This window comes from Chanos chanos, chromosome 10, assembly GCF_902362185.1.
Source record: "Chanos chanos chromosome 10, fChaCha1.1, whole genome shotgun sequence".
NCBI lineage: Eukaryota > Metazoa > Chordata > Actinopteri > Gonorynchiformes > Chanidae > Chanos > Chanos chanos.
The window spans coordinates 19,423,945-19,448,171 of record NC_044504.1 but is presented as its reverse complement, the minus strand read 5'-3'; the positions used below and the strand labels follow the sequence as shown (position 1 = coordinate 19,448,171).

Below are 24,227 nucleotides of genomic sequence, written 5' to 3'. Positions count from 1 at the left end.
GGAAATTCTGTTACATTTGTTAAGCTGTTCAGTATTTACAGTCAGGAGTTCAATGTTGGTGGTAAAGGCGGCTGCCCTGCCGTCGACCACTGTGTTTGAGAAGACTAAGAATGCCATTGTTTTCTTCACCTCCCTCAAAACAGAGAAAAAAAAAACCCCATGACAACTGTTCTTTTTTCCTTCAAGTAACAGGAGCCAGTCAGTACAAGTCAAACCTGTCAAACTGCCCACACCTCAGTTTTGTCTCCATGAGTTACTGAACCAGTTGGATGGCACTCCCATCTGACAAAGCTCGTACTGAGTGGTTGCTGGGAGTAGCCATGAGAATGGTCTTTTTCTTCTGAGATGGTGCAGGCAGCCCAGTAGTGTTATGTGGTGGAGCTACGTGGCTGTATTGACATTTCTCACCCAGGTTAAATAATCATCAGTTTTAAAAGAAGTCTCAGAAGCAACTGTTAGACCATTTTTAGGTTTATTATTTACAAACAGACACATTGTACATATTATGTGTGTGTCCAGTAAGGTTTAGCAGCTTACAAAAAGAAAAACAAAATTAATCTGTAAACCATGTGACTCGACTAAAGAGAAAAGTTTGCTGTCAAAACAAACAGGGCAGTTTCTGAAATGTATAAAACACAACCATGGTTAGAAACAGAGAGCGTACTTGAAGCACATGCTTCAAAAGGCGTGCGGTCAACACTTGTGAAGTCTGCACACAAAATCAGGTCACAGGGCCCCGTACCTATTGATACTTATGAACTGAAGTTCAGGATAGCATACATTATCCAAATTCATTATTGGTGTCTCACTTAAGATAGAGATGGCTCACTGAAATAGCCCTGAAATATAGCTTGTGTTTTGTTTTAGTTAAATCGTGCACTGGGATATATAAACCACTTTGAGTTAACTCTTAACCACACGCCAGTGGACGATTTCAGGGAATGTCTTAGATTGCGATAGGTCAGTTAGCCTGTCTGTCAATCATCTGTTGTGATGTTTGAGGTCCAGTTAACCTTTTCATTATTTCCCCTGGGCAGTGTTAATCATGTATTGCCACCAAGTAAGTCTCTCTGCATCCTGATAAAGGATGCTGCTGTCCTTCAGGATAGTAGAGGGGACTTATTGTGTTGTCTAATTTGCAGTAACACAGCGCACTGATTCTTTGTCAAATGAGATGAAGAGGATAATGGTACTGGCTTAAGTGGCTTATTAGCCGTCAGGAAAGCCACAGTATTGAAGTGACAGCATAGCTACTGAACTCCAGTAGTAGAACTGTTGTTCTTCTCATCCTAGAGCTCAGTTAAGAGCATGGTTACTGATTCAGTCTGATATGTGTATCTCTGAGTAGATATTGAAAAGGCCAGTAAAACCACTAGATAAAAAGCAAGGGAGGAAAAAAAGCATGGTTTTTAAACTGTTTCACATTATTTCATATCCTCAGTAACTCCAAACAATCACAATTCCAATATCAGTTGGAGTTGTAAAAGAGTAATTCTTTAAAAATTCTCAGTCACAGTCTTATATTTATCACATGAAGAAAGGTTTGTCTGACATGTTTTACACCAATTCTCTTGTGGCGAGTACGTATGAAAAACATGCCCTCATCTTCCACTCTTTTCTGGGTAATCCTAAACTAGTTCTTCTAATACATCTAACATGCATATTACGACCACACTCCATTCGGTGTAAATATCAATCCTTAAAATGTATCCCTCTAATGTTATAGTAGGAGGCTAACCTTATATTTCTAATATCCATATAATAGTTTATTCTCAGTTCCATTGCCTTTTCATAACAAAAGTACAAACCATCAATTTTATAGATAACTATCTGCTTTTTTCCACATACAGTCAATATCACTACTTGATCAAGTATTGCAGGTGTATAGGCCTTCTCTGGGCCCGTACTTCCGAACAGATTAAAGTAAAATATTGCTTTAGTTTATTAAATCTCCACACACCTTAAGGGCCACACAGTTTTAAACACTGGGCTTCTTTGCTTAGGGACTGACACTGTGTGCATACACATCCATGTTCACTGGCAGCAACTCTATGGTCAACTATCAAAGTACAGAACCAAATGTAATCAGATTCAAATTTAAACAAACTGCTACAGAGCAGTCACACTACTCTACGGACAGTGAAATTCCATGGAGATTTTCTGTATCACAAAACCTTTCCTTTAGCCTAATTACCTCAGACTGTCTAGAAGGGGAGAGTGAATAGTGACACATGTGAACCATGGGCTTAAAAAAATTCTCTCACTCTCTGCCATGTCTTATAATGAGGTTTACAGATCAGTAAAGCTATTTATGTCATAACCTCAATTTACATCCACAATTATAAACAATTATGCAGTGTAATACACAATGATGTACGTACAATATGATACAAATATACCAGAGATATTTCAACTTCTGATCATTACCAGAGAAAAAAACACAAACTGCGATTTTTTTTTCTTTTTTACATTAGATAATATTTAAAAAGACAAAGTAAAAAAAAAAAAGCAGAATAGAACACTGAACATGCAGGTTAATGAGGACATTGGAGATGTTTTTAATATAAGGAATGTGACCAAAAAGCAAACAATTGTTTTTTTTTTTTTTAGCCTCACTATGTAGCAAGACATTTTCATAATAACACAATATAATGTTGGTTTAATCAGAGGTACTGGCCAAAATGTGCAAAAACAAGATAACATCACAAATGATCAAAAGCAAGTCCTTCAAAAACAAAACAAAAAAAGGATTAATGTGAAGTGGCATTTCTCATGCTTTTGTATGAACTCTTGCACTGCATAAAGACCTCACGCTTTGCATAAAGATATATTTTGCCATCACACTGGCCAACTGGTAATTCAGAATAATGTACATAGAACGAGAATTTCAGCATTCACTCTGGTGTATGCCTATTGAATATAATAACTGATATTTAGTAGTTGTCACAGCTGATTTATGCCACTGCAATGACATCATTGTTGATTCAGCCAATTGGACGAGCAAACCCATCATCTCTATGGTACATATATAGTTTCTCTACAACAGAATGAGCCAATACTGCACGGCCGTTAATGACTTGACTAATGTTCCAGCCACTGAGACGTGCTAGAGTAGGTTTACACGATCAGTTTCAGTCATTCTTTTAGCACATGAGAGGTGCTGCAGGAGTTCACACACATGACTTTAAAAGCAGTGCAGTCCCAGATTGAGTGAAATAGTTACTGATGAATGGAGTTAGTCTACAGTTTCCCCAAAGAGAGGGTTCTCTTATTATACAGGAGCCTCACCAGTAAGACAGTTCACCTGAGCAGCATTTGAATAACTTAGGATGGGAGGTTGGGGCATTTCACCAATGCATGTACTTCTCTGCCTTATATCTGTTACAGTAATGCTCTAAGACTAATACACCAGAAGTCAAAATAAACCTCACTGTTCTCCAGTAGTCACCATAATATGTTTCACTGTTTACTTTAAAGCCCAAAGAGTGACATCTTTAAGTGCAAGAAAAGTTAAGCGATTATGCACTGTACTCTCCACAAAACCAAGGAAAGGGACAGCGCTGACAAGATTCAGCCACTGAAATCAAAACACACACCTGTCCCTTATTTCTGAACCACACGACACGAGCAATTTCTCTGTTTTTGTGAGCCAAACATTGTGCGCTTTACTTATTCATTCAGTTTTGCTAAAACAAGGAACAGATTGTATGTTTAACAGTAAGAAATCTTCTCAGAAGAAACACAACATAGAAAACATCCCCAGCACCACACCTCAGAGATAAAAGAGTTAAAGAGCAACATATTCATAAAATGTAAATATTCAATTCAAGTTATATGTCTCCCTAAACTAAAACAACTCAAACGGTTGGATCTTTGAATTGATAAAAACGTCCAGTGATAGCTTCAACAGATCCAAAACATTAAAGGAGATGGAAAACAGCCACCTGGCTTTTAACTCCAGCCTGTTCCCTGGTTGGGTAATGAAGATGCCGAGGAACCTTCTGGCTTTAAATAAATAATTGGACTAATCTGCCAAATTCTCCCTCTCACTTTTGTTCCATGTGCAATTATGACTTCATCACTTGATCCAATGTCTTTCACACACACTGTGATCTCAATGATTCCAAGGCTCATTTGATTAACGCATATGTGCATACACTGTGCTCAAGCTGCCCTCTTCAGCTCTGTTACCAAACCAACAGGCTGAAGCAGGCAAACTGTCTGTTCTTCTCTCTCTTCACGTCTTCCTTGTGAAAGTTTGTTCTTTGTTCTGAAGAAATGATGTGGTGAAGGAATACAAACACAAAAAAAAGCATCTTCAGTCCATGCGGGTGTGTGTGTGTGTGTGTGTTTGTGTGTGTCTATGTACCTGACTATGGGGTTTACATGGCGTAGGGAATTGAGAGTGCGTGTGAGCGTGTGTGTCTGAGTGACAGTGTGTGTCAGGAGCAGTCAAGCAGTCTTCTCAGCTACGCATGAGGATGAGCTGTGCCAAGGAAGTCACTGAGAGAGAAAGAGAGAGAGAGAGAGTTAAATTTAGCACTACTCCCTCTCTCATTGTGTGTGCATGAGCCTCATTCACACCGGACATGTCCCACTGAAATCTAATTAACCCTCATTGTCCTCTAAATCAATACTGTAATGTGCTGATCACTAATCTCAAAATGGATCCTATCGGAGCTCAGAATAATGCACTTTTTAAATAGTCCCCTTCTGAGAAGGACAACCCCCGCAGCAGACAGAAACCTTTAAATACTGACAGTCAAAGTTCTGCAGATCGTTCGTGTTGCGATGTGTCATAGTTAATTGTACATTTCCTAAAGCAGGTCTGAATTTCAGAACCACGATATTAACATAATTCAAAGACACAGCTGGCCAAAGCCATCTACCGTCATCATTCGCCTCAAACATCCAGCAGACCCGACAGACCATCAACTGTAGCGTAAATCAAAAGAGGTGCAGCTTTAATGACAGTACTGTTTCTTTAGCCTGGCTGTCAGTGTGCTACTGCCAAGGCACAATCAGACTGGCAGTAATGCGAGGCGTGAGGACTGGCCCTGACGACTGAGAAAGTATCATGCTTTAACTTTGCATTTATGGGGCTGTCATAAGGTTCCTATAAGACTGTCATAAGGAAGTTATGAAGCTGTAATAAGGGTCTCCGTCATTTACCTCAGAATGTGGGGCAGCTCAGGACTCCTGTAAATGAATTTGTGTCTGTAGCCCAGACTGACAGGGAAGGAGATGAACTGCACTTTGTGGCCCCTCAGGCTTTTAGACTGGGCAGCAATGTTGTACAGCTGAGGAGATTAACAGACATTATTGGTAAGATAGTAGTCAAGACTGTGGTCAAGTCGAATTGTTTTTCCTGATATATGTTATGCAACTCTTTTGTTATGTTCAAAGTGGATTAAATTTGGGAGTCAAATGTTATTTTAACATTACAAATCACAACTGCATTTAGGCCAGTTTCCTATTTCCAATACCTTCTTTCCCAGATGGAAGGGCACAACAGTGTCGTCCTCTGCGTGCAGGATGAGGACTGGACAGGACATGTGGTTGACACTAGAGGAGACAGGAGTGATGCAGCTGTTAGCATTAGAGTTCTCCACAAAGCTGTTCAGTGTGGCTGTTTGCTGACTTCACTGTGACAAACCAGCTATCTTTATCCTACAAACTGCTCAGTCCATGAAACAGAGATAAAGTCTTATCTGTGCTCTTCTGTAAAAGCATGCAGACATGTATGCAGCAGGCCTGTTTGAAGCTGCTGTGGCCTGTGTGTTAGTGTGTAATAGAAGTGAATGCACGTTCACTTAATGACTCAGTGGTCTAAGGGGTCAACAGTGTTATGTAAACACAGAGCCGGTCATCAAGAACCCAGAACACAATGCACTGGATTACTCCTGAGCAAACAGGACAAACCACAGAAGACTAACCATCTGGTAATAATTCTTCCAAAGTGTTTGAAAATAGACATGTGCATTTAACAATAAACTTCAATTTTTGTATTGTCATAAACGATGCATCGGATAGGACCTGGGAGGAAAAGGAAGAGCAAAAATCAAGACCATCCAACAGCAATGTTCATTAGCTGTTCTCCAATTTGTTAGTTTTGGCTTTGGGTTGACATTATCTGGCTAACTCAGAAATCCTGCTTTCCTGCCAATCTGCTTCATTCACTAGTGTGAAAATTAGAAAGACATGCACAAATGGTCTGTTAGTGGAGTTGCATCAGGTTAGAACAACTGGACTTTGAAACACTTGGCTCTTTGTATGTGCATTTCCTTTTCTTCTCTGAAAATATTATTAAAAAACAATGAGTGATCAAGGGAGATGCACTAATATATGGGAGAAGAAAAGATTAATTAACTTACTTTTCATCACTAGCAAACCAGATGTCATTTGCAGTTATGGCATCCAAAAAGAACCAGTCAAATCCAGGAAGATATCTATATACCTACATGAGAAATACAAAATACACATTTTTAGATATAGCCAAGTCAGGTACAATACATTGCCTTTTAAATTTTTGTTTGCATTCTCTTTAAGGTGCTGTATATCCACCATGGCATCTTAAAGAAATCCTCTGTTGCTGCAGCAGTGAAAGAAGAAAAGGGAAATTTCAGCGGGGGGGGGTTAAGAGTGCCTACCATAGAGAATGGATGGCTCTTGGCCTCCTCTCTGATGTTGGTGAATGGAGACTCCAGAATTAAAGCGTCTGGTGGTGTTCCTGTAAATTGGTAATAAAGGACAGATTTTATATTTTATTAAAAAGGCCTTGATCCTAAGATGGCATGGCCCTTACTGATAAGTGTCAGATCCTACTGTGTTTATTGAAATTTAACACCCTCATAAGTAGTTGTCTTTGTCTGCTTTGCTCAAGGACATAACAGTATATTATCTACCAATTCCAGAGCCAGTTTTTTTTGTCTCGTGCAGACTACTAAGTATTCAAAAAAGTTGAAAAATCTTTTTTTCTGTCAATGAATTATGCCAATTAGGCCATTTCATGCAATGTCTGAACTACTCTGTTACAATGTACAAGCTCTATCAAAACACTGAAATGGGTTTGGACGTTGAGAATTAGGATTTAAGATTAGGCTACTGTGAGTTAGTAAACACAGCTTCCTTCACAGTTTGTCAGTTTGTGACCAACGCTCTCATAGTAAAAACAACAAGGCATGTATGCTCACATAAAGGTTGCAACAAGTTGTTAGGGTTGAAAAATGCACAACAATTCTTGTATTCAAGAATTGGGTTTGTTCAGATTTGCAAGGCTAGTCCCAAAAAGGTTAGGTCTCCTTTTACCAAACAAATCATTTTTCTCCCCTAGAGGTTCTCCTTCTAGGTGCCATGACCCATATCTGTCCCAACACAGTCAAAGCTGCAGATTGAGAGCTTTATTTAGCCTGGCATTAGGGGCCTTAGATAATGAGCACACACTTACCTCTGTCACACAGATGTCTGACTAGGTTTGTGGCCACACTGGAAAGACAGGAATGAACACACTGTTTAAGATTACAACTCAACAGTTCAACTGAAGGTGTGGAGGAGGATAAAAAAAACAAAACCAAGAAAAACAAAGAAACACATGTAACAATTAGATATTATTTGATCAGATGTTCTTGTTTATCTTAATACATTGCAAACTGAATCCACTGGTTGACAAAACAATTATATGGGTGGATTATGGACTGTCTCAGATTAGATTAGATTTAAATTTGATTGTACTACACACATTGTGAACAAGGGCTCTTTGTCTATAAGGTAGTATAACAGGCACGTGATTCTGGTGTTTCTGGACTGTTCCAGTCCATAGAGACACCCACCCAGTCCCCAGTGAATGGCCCCAGATATAGAGGGGCTTCTTCCCGATCTTCTGCTTCACCCACTGGTACAGGAACAGGGCATCCAACGTCATCCCTCTCTCTGAAGGACTGCCCTCTGAATCCCCCCAGCCTGGAACACACACACACACACACACACATCCAATGACCTTACGTCTGTCCCGCACTGAGACGACTGTTCACTCCGTTCGTTAACCCCAAAACTGTGTGTTCTTACCTCTATAATCAAAGGTGACTACATGGTAGCCTAATGAACTAAGAACCTGCCAGGGAAAAAAAAAGCAAACTCAATGTCAGTAACAATTCCCACAGATTTCTGCTCAGTTCTCAGACATTCAGCACAGATGTGTAAAATGAATATGGTGACAATCAGATGTGTCTACCTTATAGAGCTGAACTCTATGGTCTCCTCCCCTGAAACAGAAAATACATGAATTGTAAAGAGCCATGATTTGTAAATTTTAAAGAGAGTAACAGCATTCCAAACAGGCTAGAAAACCCTGCATGATCTGATTTTACATAAAACAGGTGACCCTCCCACCAAGACAGTAACAAAGTGAATACACAAATTAACAGTTTCAGTCATATGTAAAATTTTAGGAGTCACATCAAGATAAGTGTTTTTGTTCCTAGACAATATTTTAACTGCCATGAATCTCGACAGAGGCCGCTGTCAGAACAGCCATATATGAGATATGGCTTTGGTAGCAGGCCGGGGCTGTGTACCTGGTTCCTGCGTTGCCGTGGAGATAGAGCATGACGGGGTTGTTTGATTGGAAGGTGCTGTCATACCAGTCCCTGCCCTTCCCCTGAGCCTCCTTCCACAACTGGGCTGGTACAGTGTGCCTAAGAAATGAGGAGTCAGACAAAGGTGAGAGAGGGAGGTAACACTGAGCCAGGTGATTACAACACCCTCTCTAAGACTGAGCGGAGCTAAAGATTACTCAGTCACATTTCATCAGGCACATAATTATACACTTCTTCATTTTACATATTTATCTTGAATCGGATGTAATGAGGGTTTGGAAGTCTAAGCAGTCTGAACAAAACAAAGTGATTAATGTGCCAGTATGGTATTAGATTGCATCACAGGACACCCAGCCTCTTTCAAATGAAGACTGAAAGACTGGGACAGAGTGTGTCTATACACTATCAGCTGGCTTCTCAGTTTCTACAGCATCCTAAAGGCTTAATATGTCCTTCTCACAGCCAGGGTCCCAAAGTCATTCCCCCAGAGTGCTTTTCTAGAGCCAAAGGACCTGTGTGTCCTGCCTGTCACCACACACACACGCACATGCGCGCGCACACACACACACACACACACACACACGGCCTTCGGCCCATTGACTGCGCCTCAGTGCTCTTTGCTGAAGAGCAGTTATCATGACCGTGTGAGAATGGCCAGGACGTTTGAAAGAGAGAAGGAAAACTAGATGCCAGCAGTAGCACCATTTCTGTCTTTGTTTCACTCTTCAGAAGGATGGCATAGTGCAGTGGCGGTGCTGTCATTAGGACTCACCACACGCCAATGTTGATGCCCTCCTCAGGCTGCAGGTAGAAATTATGGGTGTGGTTGAGGCCCTGGTCCTGAGGTCGCTTTAAGTCTATGAAGTATGGCATACGCACTGAGACAGAGAGAGAGCAAGGATGGCAAAATGAGTTACAGTGTGTTAAAGTAATGACGCACAAATTACAAATAATAATTTGGTTTCGTTTTGGTGTAGACTTCCATGCCTATTTCCAGTGTTTATAGACACAATAAAACCTGCCAAGCTATGGGCTTGCATGAATTTCAAAGTCACATTTTGATTCTGTGAATGCTCTTTTTGTTTATTTTAACTGGACACACACACACACAAATGCACAAATGTCAGTCTGAAAACAGTGCCAATGTTGTGCCCACAATTGCCCGCACAAAGTAAGAGGAGCATAACCCTGGTGCTGATAGAGGCACAGGAGCAGTTACCCACACCAGCTGGACACCTCAGCTCAATTTAAAGATTATAAGGAAATCAGATACGATTTTTTTCATATGCTGCGTAACATCCTGCATCAGAGGTTGGACTTTACGACAAGCAAAAGGAGACCAATTAAAACACCGTTCTCAGATGTTACTGCTTCTGCAAACGCTGATGGTGCAGATTCTACAATCTATATTTACATCTGCAACCTGTTACAAAGATGTCCCACGAGACTGTCACATGTTCATGACTGATTTCCTCTAAAGACAGACAGACGCAGGGCTTCACTTCCTTCGACTGTGTCAAGACACAGACAGAACCACAGAAAGACACTATCAGCTGACACTGAAGCAGATCATGCTTAGGATGCAAAACGAGCAAAAAAAACAAAAAAACAAAACATTATTAAGTATTTTCTGTTGCCTGATTTAAAGCACAAACTTTCACCCCGCATGAGACCTGAGCAAGACTGTGCCCTGTTCAGTCTGAATGGGATCTGCATACCAAACAACAGTGAGGGCCTTGAGGTCCTGTTGTATGAATGATCTTCTTGTTTGGTGTGGTTCAAAAAGGCTTATCGCCACATGTGAAAGATCTTTAATACTGGATCTGTACAAACCAGACACCTGTCATTACTTGACTGAAACATTTCAAGAATCACAGGGTAGGATGCATTAAAGAAAATGCCTTTCATGTGAATCATCACTTGATTTTGAACAACTGAAATAATTCTAGATCCTCCTTTAGTTTTAAGTATGTATCTGTTTATCCAAAGAAAAAAAATATCAAGAAAGCAGCTCTAAAGATACGCTGACTCTTCAATATTTTATAGGCATGGTTGTATGTTTCAGGCTCTCTTTGCATGTAAACATGTGACTCTGCTACAGTTACACACCTGCAAAGTCTTCTCGGACAGAAAAAGGCACTTGCTTATGCTGCCCTGCAGATGGAATGTCAGTCACCCTATGCTACATCCGTCCGCTGCTACTGCGGCACAATGGTTTGTCTTTCAGGCCAGCTAATGAGTATGTATGTCTGTGGCACACATACACACTAAAATCACTGAGCATAATCATACACTCTTCACACAATTCTGAGCATTTCCACCGATAAATTGTTCTATTGTATGCAACTTTTATTGTTTCTTCAGTTTCTCCATTTTAGTTGTGGTGTGGCAAGTGTAAGAACTGATGTTTTTGTTCATATCTCTTATATTCAGTGCAAATCAGATAAAGTCTGTTGGCCCTGCCTCTCAGCTGAGATAATCAATATGTACTGTGCAAGGATGAAAGGCATCCATGAGGAGATATATGAACCATGCTATCATATTCACCAGTTTACCAAAATAGCAGCATTTGACATGTTTACTCACAGGGATGACTAGAATGTATTGGAGAATAGTAATATACTCACCAAAATTTAAAAAGACTAGTTTAGCCTGGATGGAAGGGCAGAGCTTGATGATGAAAGGGATGGCAATATAAATTCCCAGCACCCAGAGAAACATCCTTCTCAGTCTCCACATTAAGCCGCGCCTGAAACACACACACACACACACACACACACACACACACACAGGGTGTCAGATTCTGTCTGTGTATGAGACACTGCATTATTCCACTGTACTTTGTTTCAGTTAATGGGAATTAATATAAAATCATATCATATCATAGTTTATGAATACTTGCTTCCAACTTAAATTAAATTGTCAGTTTATGTACCAGGAAAATTCACTTCTCAAAATGAGTGATATCTGAAAACTATTTAGAATCTGACAGATGTTACAGGGCAGCTCAGCCCTGCTGTTGTGTGTAGCTGCGCTGGACCACAGTCAGTCTGAATTTTGCCTATAGTGCATGAACACTGGGTTTGGAGACAGAGAAGTTCCTCTAAGTCGATGAAGTAAGCAAAAACAACAACGGTCAGCTGGCTTGTTAAAAGGTAAAACAAGAGGCAACAGTGCGGTGAGATAAACAGGTCCGATATTTCTGAGCAGAGGCTCTTTAAACATGTCTGTCTCACAGAGCTGGTGTGGGGGTATGTAACTGTGTGGTCATGGTTGACCTCTGGTGCTGGGGGCTGTGGTATGCTGTGGTGTTGAGGCTGAGGGCCTGTCAGGGAGAGAGAGAGAGAGAGAGAGAGAGAACTTCGCTCTAACCCCCTAAGGAGCACACTCATCCTGCCTGCTGGACAACCATTGCCATGTTCTAACTTTACAAACGCCGTAGTTTGTGTGTGTGTGTGTGTGTGTGTGTGTGTGTGGCTGTAACATGAGAGCTTTGCAGAGATGCTGCAAAGCACAGGGGGGTGTACAGTAATACTGACTTACACAGAGAAAATTATGTTCTGTAATTATGGTGAATAGTACTGTATATTTACCAGCTATTGTGTATTTAACATAATGGTTAAAATCTGTGTATTATTAGTATGTATGAGCACCTAATCAACTTCTTTGACATGCACACACAAACAAAAACACAAACATACCCTTCGATTCAGTCTCTTATATGCCCTGCAAAATTTGTGGTGCGATGCGAAAGCCCCTGTGAGAGTGTACAGTGAGAGCTCTGTCATGACAGCATGAATAATGCAGCTGGGCTGAAAGAGCCTGATACACTCTGCATAAAGTGCCACTGAAGAGTGTGTGAGCAACAACACATGGCTGGAGTGAAGGATGAAGAGACAAAGAGAGAGACAGAAGTAAGAGATGGAAAGACAGAGGGAAACAAAGCAAAGACAGAGGGAAACAAAAATAATGACAGTTTTAATGTCCGATGCTTTCTTGGTGCTTGCCTGTAACAAATTTCCAGACACTGACTATTTTTTATAGAATTTATTTCCCATTCTCCTATAGTTTCTTGGATAATGTCATTACTGAGCTTTATCTAACAAGGTGGAAGTTAAGATTATAAGACACATAAACAGCTCTATCCCGAGGCTTCCCACAGACGATAATTCAACCCACTGAGTACATCAGTGTTTGTGTCTTTGTTGGACGACAGAATATTTATACATGTCTCCAGAGAGACAATATTTCAGTCTGAGTCACTGAGTCATGTGGGATCTCTGCAGGTGGAGGAGCTCCTTCAGCTGATTGTTCAGCAGGAGAACAGAAACATCCTGACAAGCCTGATGCACATGCATTACTTCTTTAGTTCTACTGTTGTTGCTGTTTTAGCCTTTGTGATTTGTATGGATAATTAAAAGTTTTTTTAAAAAATTGACTCTGTGTTCATGTGTGTACTGTGCTTTGTGTACATACAGTGAATATATTTGCGTGGCAGGGAACACACAAAGGTCCTGCAGCATTTCCAAGGCTCCAAGTGAATGACTTTGGGACCTTGCCTTTGAGAAGAGCACATTCAGTCTAAGAAGTTCAGTAAAAAAGCAACTAAGTACCAAATAATATGTTTGCTGACTGCTAACTGTTACAAGAGTACTTCAAATGGTGTTAAGATGGCTATAAGTCTTTGGCTAGCGCAAGCAACGGAAATGCGGATCTAGCATGTTCCATCGAAACATACAGAAATCTAGCATCATTCACGGGAAGCGGTGTGCTTACCACGCCAGGCGAACAGATGGTGGTCTAATTTTGTGAGTGTGTGGGACCCAGTATTAGTCTGGTGAAGCGGCAGAGCAAGTTCTCCTGTCAAAAGTAGTGACTTTGTTGCAGTCATGCTGCACATTCTTACTTGTTTGAGACCATCCCATACACACAAATGCAGACTTGTCGCCAGCCAAGGCTACCTGTCTGCAGAAGCTGTGGATGCAGGAACAGCACGACAGCAGAAGGCTAAGTGGCTAGCAGAACACAGCCTTAAATACCTGCAGGTCAGCATCTTCTGGCTAATGCCCTCCAGTCTGGTGGCCTCGCTAATCTACAGCCATATGGACCTAACTACATCCCTCTGGACATGAGGGGTCAAACCATGTCACAGTAGATGGTTTTGTGCTTTTGCGCTGCAAACGTCCTCTATAAGTGTAAAATTTACGTTTAAAAACTGGTGAACCATGGTGAGAATAGTGTTTATTTCAGTTGTTTTGGTTTACTCAAACAGTGGGCCATATATGAGCAGTAGGTCAAACATGTGGCACTGGAAAAAAAAATTCTTTCAAAAGTGCCCCCCCCACCTCTTGATTTGCCACATTGATACAACTACTCAGAGAAGAAACTGTGAGATTGTGACAGGTTGGGATTTCAGCATGGACCACAGCGTCTCCACCTCCCACCCAGGCCAAGGTTACCGTGCTGCTGACACTCTGAGACAGCAATAGCAGGCAGAGCAGCTACGATCACAGCTGAGCAGATAATTCCCACTGACAACAGGGACAGAGAGGAAGCGCTGAGAGCTCAGCCACAGTGACTGTGTGGTCAGAGCCTGAGAAGATCAGAGCAAGATCGCAGTCATAAGATCACAGAGAATCAGAAAGACCTCATAACAGTAAAACAAAGCTCTGCCGACACCCCAGAGAACATTACTTGTGTTAATGTTTATCAGTCCACTGAGTTGCTATTAGAGATGTTTTACAGAAGAGTTGTAGGGTCCACTGTTAGGATAATAGTGCTGAACTAAAAGACAATCACAGCTTCAAGAATAATGCGTTAAACTGAACAGTTGGCCAAAACAATTTCAATAGAACATGTCACTTTAAGAGTGAGAATAAAGCCCTAAATTTTAAAGAAGCTGCCAAAATTCTACATTTTCAAGAATTAAATACCATCAATGCCACACAGATAGAAAACCATCAGTCAAGTTTCATTATGAGTTTTTCTTTTTTTAATTCTGCAACTCTCCTTGAGACAACACTGGCATACAATACACTTATAATAGGTGTTGGAGGACACTGATCTGTTCAATACCTCTCAGACCTTGGAATGTTTGTTAGCTCATGTTTCCTGCAAGAAGCAAGCTTCTAAAAATGATCCTCTGCAGCCAAAGCTATACACCCACTCACAGACTTGTACACAGAGACAGTCAGCCAGCAACAGCATCTCTGCACCAAAGGAACGGAGATGGAAAAGCAGGAGAGATTTTAAAATATCGGTTATGACACAACTGCTCTGGCCAAGCGCTTAGATGACAGGGCAAATTAAACTGCGATAATTAATCATCATCTCTGGGCTTGGGTAAACAACAGACAGACTCCAACTAAATAAATCAAATGTGTGATTAACCATCACTTAGCATTTGGTGCAGGGCAGAATTCAAACCAAGGCTTCATCTGTGGGCTTGGCACAGGACACTAACGGAAGTAATGTGTCCTAATGAAGGGCCTATGCTTTGTGCAAGCTTAGAGTATAGGAATTTTCTAAAACTCAGCCGTCGCTGCACTGGGTTGTTGGACTGAAGAAACAGAGAGGTCATTTCTTGGTAGTTCTCAATTTGTTATTTCCCACTACGTAGAATACAAGTACGCATCACACATTAAAGAGCAAAAGAAATAACTGGAGAATAAAGGTACAGCATTGATCAGCCTACTAAAGAGAGAAGATAATATTGTTTTTATTAGGTGAATCTATGAAGCTAAATCAAACTGCCCACTGCTGGGATCACAAGAGGACTCCAATCATGCCTCCACATGAGGCTTGGTCTGATCATAGTGAAGAATGCTGATATGCCAAAGAGATCAAATAATAAGAGATCAAAGGTAATATATGCCACTGTAAAAAAATGGTATTCATAAGGGATTTGTATGTTGCTACTTGTCACATTGGTTCATTACAACACATGCCTAGCACTAGATTTTTGCAACCTGTACTTTGTCATCAGCCTGGATTACAGTGTGGAATGTTCTATCCAGAACCAACATTAGACAAGTACCAAACCCAAAACTAAGCATTTTTAAGTAGGTGTAAAATCAATGCATTCCATGAATCACAAGCCTGGAGTGCCAGAGCTGAGCTAAAAGGCTGAAGGAAAAGACCATAACTGAACAGTATTAGAGACTGCCAAAGGCTTAGCCTAGAATGCTAATTTCTGCAGAGCTGATCAATCTGACTAATAGTCTGATTAAGAAGTAGGACACTAGCTGCCAAATAATGACTGACATTATTTAATACAGTCACATCACCACTTGCCTACAAGTCTCTTCAGCTTAACATCGAAAAGTCTGGCCTTCTTCAGAGGCTGACCATTCTTTACGCTGAAAAGGAGGTCTGAGAGAACAGTAAGCAATGTAAGCTGTATATGCACAAGAATCACTCAATGAATATTCAGGTTTCAACCAGTCGGGATACCCAACACTTCAGAGGGCATCTCGTTTCACTGGAGAAAAAGTCTTGTATTTTGTGCAAAGTCTCTAATTTGAAATTTTAAAGAGTGAACAAGAGCAATGGTAGTTTTCTGATAAAACTGTGGGGTGGGTGGACATTTACATGTCCACGTGTGGACAAAAGGATGAGAAAGCAAGGGGACACTGAGATCAGGCCTCAGGGAATTTTTGTAGAATTCTGTAATCCGCAGAACTGCGGAAACACAACATGGCCCTTCAGGGAAACGAAGGTCTCTGTTTGTGTTACTGCAGATACAAAACTCTAGAGAGAATGAGGAAGGGGAAAAAGACAGCGCAGGTGGACTCTCTTTCTCTTCCCTTCTCTCCATCTCTCTTCTCTTCCACTACAACGTGATTCTGACTTATCAGCAGTCATCAGTCAATCCATTTTGACAAATATGTCAACCTAAGTTAGTTGCCCTCCTTTCATAGCTGTGGCCTAGCATTGGACGTCTTGCTCAAACACCCCTCAAAATATAAAGATTGTCACCTTGCCAGGATTCCTTGCCCTGTTCTTATAGTTAAGCTATCCTCGTGAGAGAAATTGAAATTAGCTGCCAGATCTGTAACTTTGCGACATCTCCTGGGTCTTGTCTTGGATTCATGAAGCTCAGACACAAACACTATGACTCAGCACAGAATTATCCAGAAATGATACAGGGTAAGAAATATAGCGGTGAACAAGTGAGTGAGGAAGAGTCCAGACTGGACTTAGGGCACAGGGGAAAAGACACGCATACACCCAAGCAGACGAATTTCTGTAGTCAGGGGTGTGCCGCTAGACCACACCACTGCTGCTCGTTTGTAGCTCACACTGACATTTGAGTCCGTCAATACACCCAACACCCTAGACCCTAGACCCACACCATGGAGTCAGGTACAGTATAGTGGTATGGGGTTTCAGTTCAAATGCAGTTCATCTGTATCTTCATATGAGGTAAAAATTCAAACCTTTTAATTTCAAATGTTAACATCAAATGTTGTAATAATGCTCAGAGCTTGCTCTTGCAGGTTTTGAACAATGTCTAGCAATCCACGCAGACAGGAGTCAGTATAATAATTTTTGCATGTTCATTCAGGTCTTTAATGCTGTGTGTCAAACCAAGCTTAAAGGGCAGGAGTCTGAACCAAGCCATCTGTTTTCACAGCCCTGAGACAGAGGAGAAAATAACAAGAGACATCCATCTGGGAATATCCTATCAAACAATACCTTTACAAAGTACTATAATTTCAGAGATAAAATGCAAATTTATTTAAGTTTTATGTGGACATACTGCTTAATAGTCTCTCTGAATTTCACATCTACCTTGTGACAAGTTCTATTCAGCCTAAAAAAGCAGTCATTACATAGCTTTGGAAATCTGTGAGAGATCTCTGCTTTTCTATGTCCTGTGGGCGTTTCTGGAGGTACATGTATCATTTGAGAGGCAAAAATTATCATTCAGAGGTACTGTTCTACAAATCACTCAAAAATAACCTGTCTGGCAGAGTATCTGAACAGCCTGCGGTAATGTTACAGAAGGGAGGAAAATCCAATACATCTTGACAGTTAATAGACTCATCTTGGAATAATTCTACATATATTTAACAATAATACCTCACTTTTGTCATGTTCTCAGTATTTATTTAAATTCAAAATAAAAGGAACAGCAATCAAGACAGAAAAAAGGATGACAGTGAGTGTGTTGGCCTAAATATTACTTAGGCTACATAATTTGACTCGTTACAAATTTTTAAGTGCTGTCCCATTTTAACTTGAAACTTCATCATGTCTCAAAAGTTTCCTGAAAGGAGATTTGTGGATTCTGAGCATACTTATATTAAGATCAAAGATTTTGATTAAATCCATATTTTACTAAGCAAAATCTACTGTCCATACAAATTAGTCAAATGGCAACACTGAAAAGCAATCATCAAAATTCAATATATCTTCAAACAGTCAGTCTTATTTAGACGGTTAAAATTTTGATATCTCAGTCAATGATGAACACTTGTTAACATCGTCATGTCTGCACATGTGACCAACATATGACACATTAGCAAAGAGGTTGCTATTTTATGACTATTGTAGTGGTGAGGTCTGGTTCACAGGTTGATAACCTGAAGAGGAAACACGCAGTTCAATGTGGAGATATGTTACTGCTGACTGTGCATCCTAATCAGTGCATTCCACCATGCTAAAAGAGCAGAAGTCCACTTTTGCCATGAAGCACTAAGAATGGCTCAAGATACATAGTACTGCATCAAAAAGCTGTCATGTTTCTACAAATTTTTAAACATCCTTGAAAATGAAGATAAGTGGGGATAGATGCAACTTAGATAACAGGAAAAAACAACTCTATGAGGTTCATCTTGAAAGGATGCCGCTTAAAGGTCTGAGGTCCATCTGAATTTACGAGGAAAATTCAAAGGTCAAAGGGGCAATTAGATGTATTTTCACTCTGAGGTAACACATGTATTTTAAACTGTATTACTGAATTCACATTTCAGAGAGAACTGTATCGACACCCCGAGATATTTTAGAGTTAAAAAAGTTGAGCTGCCCTGTCCACTCGAAGAAAAAGGAAACATGAAGTCTATCACACTGCACATAAAGAGCTTTCTCAAAGAGGATTTTGATACAAAGAACTGACAGCCTTGGTCACATTGATTATACAAACTGTTGTGACATTTTTCTAACCTGTTCCATAACAAGGAGCAGTGAGGAAAATAATCCAAGAGAGAACCAGAGTAACCCTCGTGAACTAAAAATAACTGGAATTAGGCAAACGAAGTAGCTCAGAGTCGACGACAGCGTTAATTCTGACTCTTGTAATGCGGGTTACTAAACCGAACTTAGCACTGTAACATGTTTACTTTGTTGACCATTTCATTTGTAGGTTTGAGCTAGACCAAATGAACAGCTGAACTTCTGGGAGAACTCGTCATGACCAGTGGCAACGAAACACGCACTTCACTTGACACCGCACCCAAAGTCGTTCATCCTGTCTCAAGGCAAGAACTTTCATACTGTCTGTCTCAGCACAAAGATGCAATGTATTTAAATTAGCGGGCAAATCAGTCCCTTTCTACTCCACAGTCCTTGATAACATATATGGCTTAGACTAACATTTGAAATCGGCAGACTTCTAAGAGAGACTATTTTCCTTTCCCGCAATGAGAAATAAGTTAAAACATAGTTTAAACGTGCACATCAGATTTAAGGGTACATATTTAGTAATAAGTGTACATGAGGCAAAACACAGAGGTAATGCCTCGGTCAGAGGGTTCATTACAATTTAGCTTAAATGTTGATTCCGTGATTTTCACAATACGAATATCGCGACAGTCAATGAGATTAATGTAACATTTGCCCAGCCTCTGTCTGTACGCCTTACCTTCTAAACGCTCTACCCATCTTCTTATCCGGACCTGCGGATCCAAACTGTCCTCCAAGGTCTTCACTACCTTCTTGCTTCTTGTGACAGTACTTCAAATTCGGACTGCTGTCCAGTAGCGTGTTAGTAACAGAGCTGTCATGGTCTGTGTTTAGCGAGTTATTTCGCTTTCGCATCACTAAATTTTCGAGAAGGAAAAAAGAAGACGAAATGAGATGATGGACTGGTGTCCAGGAACAGCTCGCCAATGTCTTAAGTCGGAAAACACAGGTCGCGTGAAGAGGTACAGGCTACAGCTGGTCAAGGCTTTAGCAGCGTAAGAGTCGGTTATTCCTGCAGTCAAGGTACCGTTGTTTCTCCTCTCAACACGGCTGACATTCAGCACTTTTGCTACATTGTTTGCAGAAGTGTGATATCTGCAGAGACCAGCTGATCAATCCAACCTTTTTCCTAGCTTGTCGCCCTAGCCAATCAGCACAATCCAACCTTTCCCCCCCAAGCTTCCTGTTGTAGCCAATGAGCTCACACTTCTCAGCCATACTGTTAAGTTAGCTTCTGAGAAAATGCGTCCCAACCCAACTGACAATCTTCTCCTTAAAATACCAGAACAAGCCAACCGAACTTTCTATTTGCATAACGCTATGTGTAATATATATCAAAAATTCAAAACAGTGATGTGCTCATGTCGGGTTTACGTGAAAGCTATCTTAATCGTTTAAAATAATGCACAAAATTGCTAACATTGCTAAGACAGCCTTAACTACGAAGGGAACTTGCTGTTGCCTCGCTGCTTAACACATCAGTTGGACAACCCAGTAAAGTAGCTATTACGAAGCTAATGTTACTTTCTGCAATATCTGTGCACCCATAATTATTCCAGCTCACGCAATTATTTAGTTACTATTAAGTTTTAATAACAACAACAATATGCAGAATATGACAAACACTAATGATATATTTTGGTATCGTTAGCAGTGCACAGGCAGTCAGTCCAGGTGTGTAGTTATTCTATTGTTCGGTAGACAATGCTATCTAGCTAGCCGACTTTCTAGCATATTCACCTATATTAGGATTAAAAAGACAGAGTTTATAACAACTTTTTTCATACCTACGCAGAAACTATCCATCGATTTTTATTTTAAATATTTAAACGGATAACATACCTCATTCTGATGAAACTTAAGTTGTTTCTCCAACGCTTTCTGTTTGTCCCTTTTGGTTTCCCCTCACTTCCTCCCACATGACAATCACAAACAGTTCTACCGCGAAAATTGCAGCTAATTCCGTTTCGTGAAGTCTGTTGTGCGCCTGAATTAATCCTGTTTCTCGGCGACTTTTTGATATGTTTTGCGAAAAGGCTATTGAACTTATCAGAGAACTTCATCGTATGGGAGATGGGCAACTGCCTGCATTCAATGTAGGTTAAGATGTGTTGTCTAACTTACATTTTTTGTGTCTGGTCGTTTCAATTGCAGTATAACTAGCCTATAAATCTTTGTTTCGCATCAGCATATATGACGCCTTTTTAACATGCTTAAGTCATTTGCGTACGCTACGGTGTAGTAAACTCTCATTACTTGCGTTTTTCCAGACAAAAAATAAGAATTAATGGACAGAATTTCTGGGGCCAGATCTTTCGGAAAAGAATGCATTCTGTTGTAGTCTCTCGCTCTTTGTTCTTTTCATGGGATGAGATGACAATAGAAATTCAGTCTTGATTTTGTTTTGCCTTTGTTAACGTGTGTAACTGAAGACGAGTTTCAATCATTTCCCATCAGGAAGATTGCATCCGACAGGTTCTTGAGGAGATGAAGGCCCTGTATGAGCAGAATCAAAGTGATGTGTGAGTTCACAAATTTCATCTTGTGCTTATTATTTTAAATACTGGTTTTAATATTGTAATTTAAAAAATGGCACTGTCTGAAATAAAGTAATAAGCCTGAAAGTCCCTCTTTTAGCCACTGTAATAGTGTCATTCCCTTACCCAATCCTGGAAATCAAATCTGTTCCTCTTTCAACACCAGAGATATAGATTCAGTAAATATGACCTGTTTCTTTGCAAAACTTCATTCATATATTTATTTATTTAAAGGAACGAGGCCAAATCTGAGGGTAGGAGTGAGCTTATACCAACCATCAAGTTCCGACACTGCTGTCTTTTAAGGAATCAGCGTTGTATTGCAGCATATCTGTAAGTGCTCTGTGAAATGGCACACATTGTAATTTCAGTGTGCTTGATCTGTGTATGTGTTTAACAGTCCTGTTCCCGCTACATTTCTCTAATTCTATTCCCAGCTATGACCGTCTCCTTCGGATCCGGGCTCTCAGGTGGGAGTATGGGAGTGTGTTGCCCGCAACAATACGCTTCCATATGTGTGCAGAGGAGGTGAAATTTATTCTTTTCTGTTCTTCCCATTTCTAATTTCCTAGCAATATATGCCAAATGCCAGTTCTTGTCCAGGAGGAAAGGCTCCAGACCGCTTAAGCAAAAAGAGTGATATTTAGTGTCTCTTCATTCTTAATCAACAGCTGGAGTGGTTTAACCAGTACAAAAAGTCTCTGGCCACCTACATGAGATCACTGGGGGGAGAAGAAGGACTGGACATCACACAAGACATGAAACCACCCAAGAGTTTGTATATTGAAGTGAGTGCAAAAAGTACATGAAAATATTCCATTCAGCAAATACATCATTGGAAATACTTGGTGATGTCATTTATCTATGCAGTTGTTCATCACGAGACAGTACTGAAGGCTCTAACTGAAATATTCCTAAACACACTGCCAGAGAAATCATAGACTGTTCAGTGTCTGAAAACAAATTCTTCTGAATGTGAGTTCTTTGACACAGCCCTAGGTATAGAATTGGCTGATAAGATGCTTGAGTATCCAGGATACTGTTCGCGCTCATTGTTTCACAATTGTTTATCTGTAGGTGCGTTGTTTAAAAGACCATGGCGAGTTTGAAATAGATGATGGCACTGTTATTCTTCTGAAGAAAAACAGTCAGGTTGGTCAAGCACACACACATTTTAAATTTGTTTCAGAAATCATTCAATAGATTTTGAAATGACCTGCTTTTGTTTTTGAAACCAAATGACATTAACACAAAGATCTCGTCACGTATAAAATCATTTCACTGTTAAACACCTCTCCCCCTTTCTGTCTGTCTCTAGCACTTTCTGCCACGATGGAAGTGTGAGCAGCTGATTCGACTGGGTGTTTTAGAGCATGTCATGTCCTAAGAGAGAATAACACATAAACTTATTTTATGTTCTTTTTGTTCTGTTATTTGGACTGTTTTGATATTAAAATGTCATCAAATGAAATATATTTACAAGTTTTCTGTGATTATGTTGTGTGAGTGAATTTTATAAAGCTATATTGATGGCAGTATTTTATATGCAATGTACAACACTATCTTGAGCTCTTGCAGTCCCTCAGTAAATTCAACCAAGTGGGTTATACCGTGGGAAAGTGTTAAATGTGGACATAATGCATGTAATGCGTACATGACTGAGTGACATATCGTGTCTGGAGAAAAGGGGGACGTTTAAACAGAGTATCTGTTCCTACTAAGAGTTGTTGATCACACATAACTTGAATTCAGTTGAAGTTCAGTTCAGTGGGCTACTATGTACTTTCCTTATTGATTCATATAGTGTGCTTTAGGTCTCACTTCCCCTTTGTATTCCAGCATGCTGGATGCAGCATCCCCCCCCCCCCCCCGCCCTTGCACACAGCAATAGAGAGTTACATGTAAACGAAAATGATTGCAATTGAAACAGACATCTTGTTTGACCATGATATCATTCTAACCATTCTCATGCTGCCCTGCATGCTACATGGAGGTTGTCCAGCTGCTGTCTGCTCCTGCTTTATCATCTGCTACAGCTCACAGGCATTCAGAGCCAATACTAATGCTTCACTGTCACCTGCTCCACAGTTTTCAAAATTCAGTAACCGCCATGTGTAATTGCTGTAGTCATTAATACATTGCTTAAGAGGTAAGGTAAAGGATAGATGGACAAACTGGCTGGTGTAAAAAGGTAAAACGGTGACTTGTTCAGCTGTTTCAATGGGAAATCAAAAAAACAAATTAAAGTTGGTTTCAGTGTGTCGTACCAAGCTGCTAAGCTCAGCATATAGCTTGTGCTATGACTCCACTAAGTACTGAGCCATAGCTGGGTGTACCTTTACACTGGTGTGTAGATTCATTCTATGCTACAGCTGGTGCCACATACACAAGGAAAAATTACAAATATATGACAGCTCTGTATCAAATTTTCTGTTTGACAGGCATTTTGTGTGTAAAGTATTATTTGGAGAACAGAAATAACAAAACTCAGGTCTTGGCTTTATCCCTCTTGGAGAGTCCAGTGCTATTTTATTTTTTTCAAGTTCAAGTGCGTTCTTTGGAGGAAAAAAGGAAAAACAATGTGCTACTTTTAACACAAAAAGCAGAATTGCTTCTTTTTATTTTTTTCCTTATTTGACTTTTGGCCTGAGGAAGTTTTTTCCCCCTCACATCCAACCTAATAATTTTCATCTAAGTACGAGATAAGAGTCCTGTGACAACGTCCTGTATCATATGAAGAGATAGACGATGTGGTTTGGAACTTTGGTTTTGACCAACACGTTTACACAATCTTAAATATATGACACATCCTCTAATTTCACTATGTTACTCTGAAACTGACTTGTGCCCTTGTCTTTCTTGATTTACAGTGCATAAATCGTTACGGATTATATGAGGTGTAATTAGTTGT

General features: G+C 40.2%; 2 protein-coding genes across 2 annotated transcripts; one reads left to right on the top strand and one right to left on the bottom strand.

Annotated features, from left to right (window-relative positions):
- Positions 1 to 4,441: 4,441 nt before the first annotated feature.
- abhd12 (abhydrolase domain containing 12, lysophospholipase) lies at positions 4,442 to 19,634 on the bottom strand. The gene is made up of 13 exons (XM_030787445.1): positions 19,459 to 19,634; positions 11,222 to 11,343; positions 9,367 to 9,472; positions 8,574 to 8,693; positions 8,231 to 8,261; positions 8,065 to 8,110; positions 7,830 to 7,959; positions 7,448 to 7,485; positions 6,651 to 6,730; positions 6,375 to 6,457; positions 5,487 to 5,565; positions 5,173 to 5,300; positions 4,442 to 4,503 (listed from the first exon to the last, which is right to left on the bottom strand). The coding sequence occupies exons 1-13, from the start codon at positions 19,632 to 19,634 to the stop codon at positions 4,470 to 4,472; spliced, it is 1,173 nt and encodes a 390-aa protein (XP_030643305.1). The 3' UTR covers positions 4,442 to 4,469.
- A 1,166-nt stretch (positions 19,635 to 20,800) lies between these two features.
- On the top strand, positions 20,801 to 22,703 carry gins1 (GINS complex subunit 1 (Psf1 homolog)). Its single transcript, XM_030787226.1, has 7 exons — positions 20,801 to 20,875; positions 21,237 to 21,301; positions 21,551 to 21,649; positions 21,754 to 21,844; positions 21,988 to 22,104; positions 22,394 to 22,468; positions 22,635 to 22,703. Exons 1-7 carry the CDS (start codon positions 20,801 to 20,803, stop codon positions 22,701 to 22,703), a joined length of 591 nt encoding a protein of 196 aa, XP_030643086.1.
- The last annotated feature ends 1,524 nt before the right edge of the window (positions 22,704 to 24,227 follow it).

Excerpts from the sequence above, each read along its gene's own strand:
- gins1 (XM_030787226.1), top strand. The coding sequence starts at position 20,801 with ATGTTTTGCGAAAAGGCTATTGAACTTATCAGAGAACTTCATCGTATG. Across the intron at positions 21,302-21,550 it reads GAGCAGAATCAAAGTGATGT|GAACGAGGCCAAATCTGAGG; the intron begins GTGAGTTCACAA and ends ATTTATTTAAAG. Across the intron at positions 21,845-21,987 it reads TCCATATGTGTGCAGAGGAG|CTGGAGTGGTTTAACCAGTA; the intron begins GTGAAATTTATT and ends CTTAATCAACAG.
- abhd12 (XM_030787445.1), bottom strand. The coding sequence starts at position 19,634 with ATGCGAAAGCGAAATAACTCGCTAAACACAGACCATGACAGCTCTGTT. Across the intron at positions 6,458-6,650 it reads AGAGCCATCCATTCTCTATG|GTATATAGATATCTTCCTGG; the intron begins GTAGGCACTCTT and ends TTTCTCATGTAG. Across the intron at positions 4,504-5,172 it reads GAGCTGCCCCACATTCTGAG|TGACTTCCTTGGCACAGCTC; the intron begins GTAAATGACGGA and ends TTTCTCTCTCAG.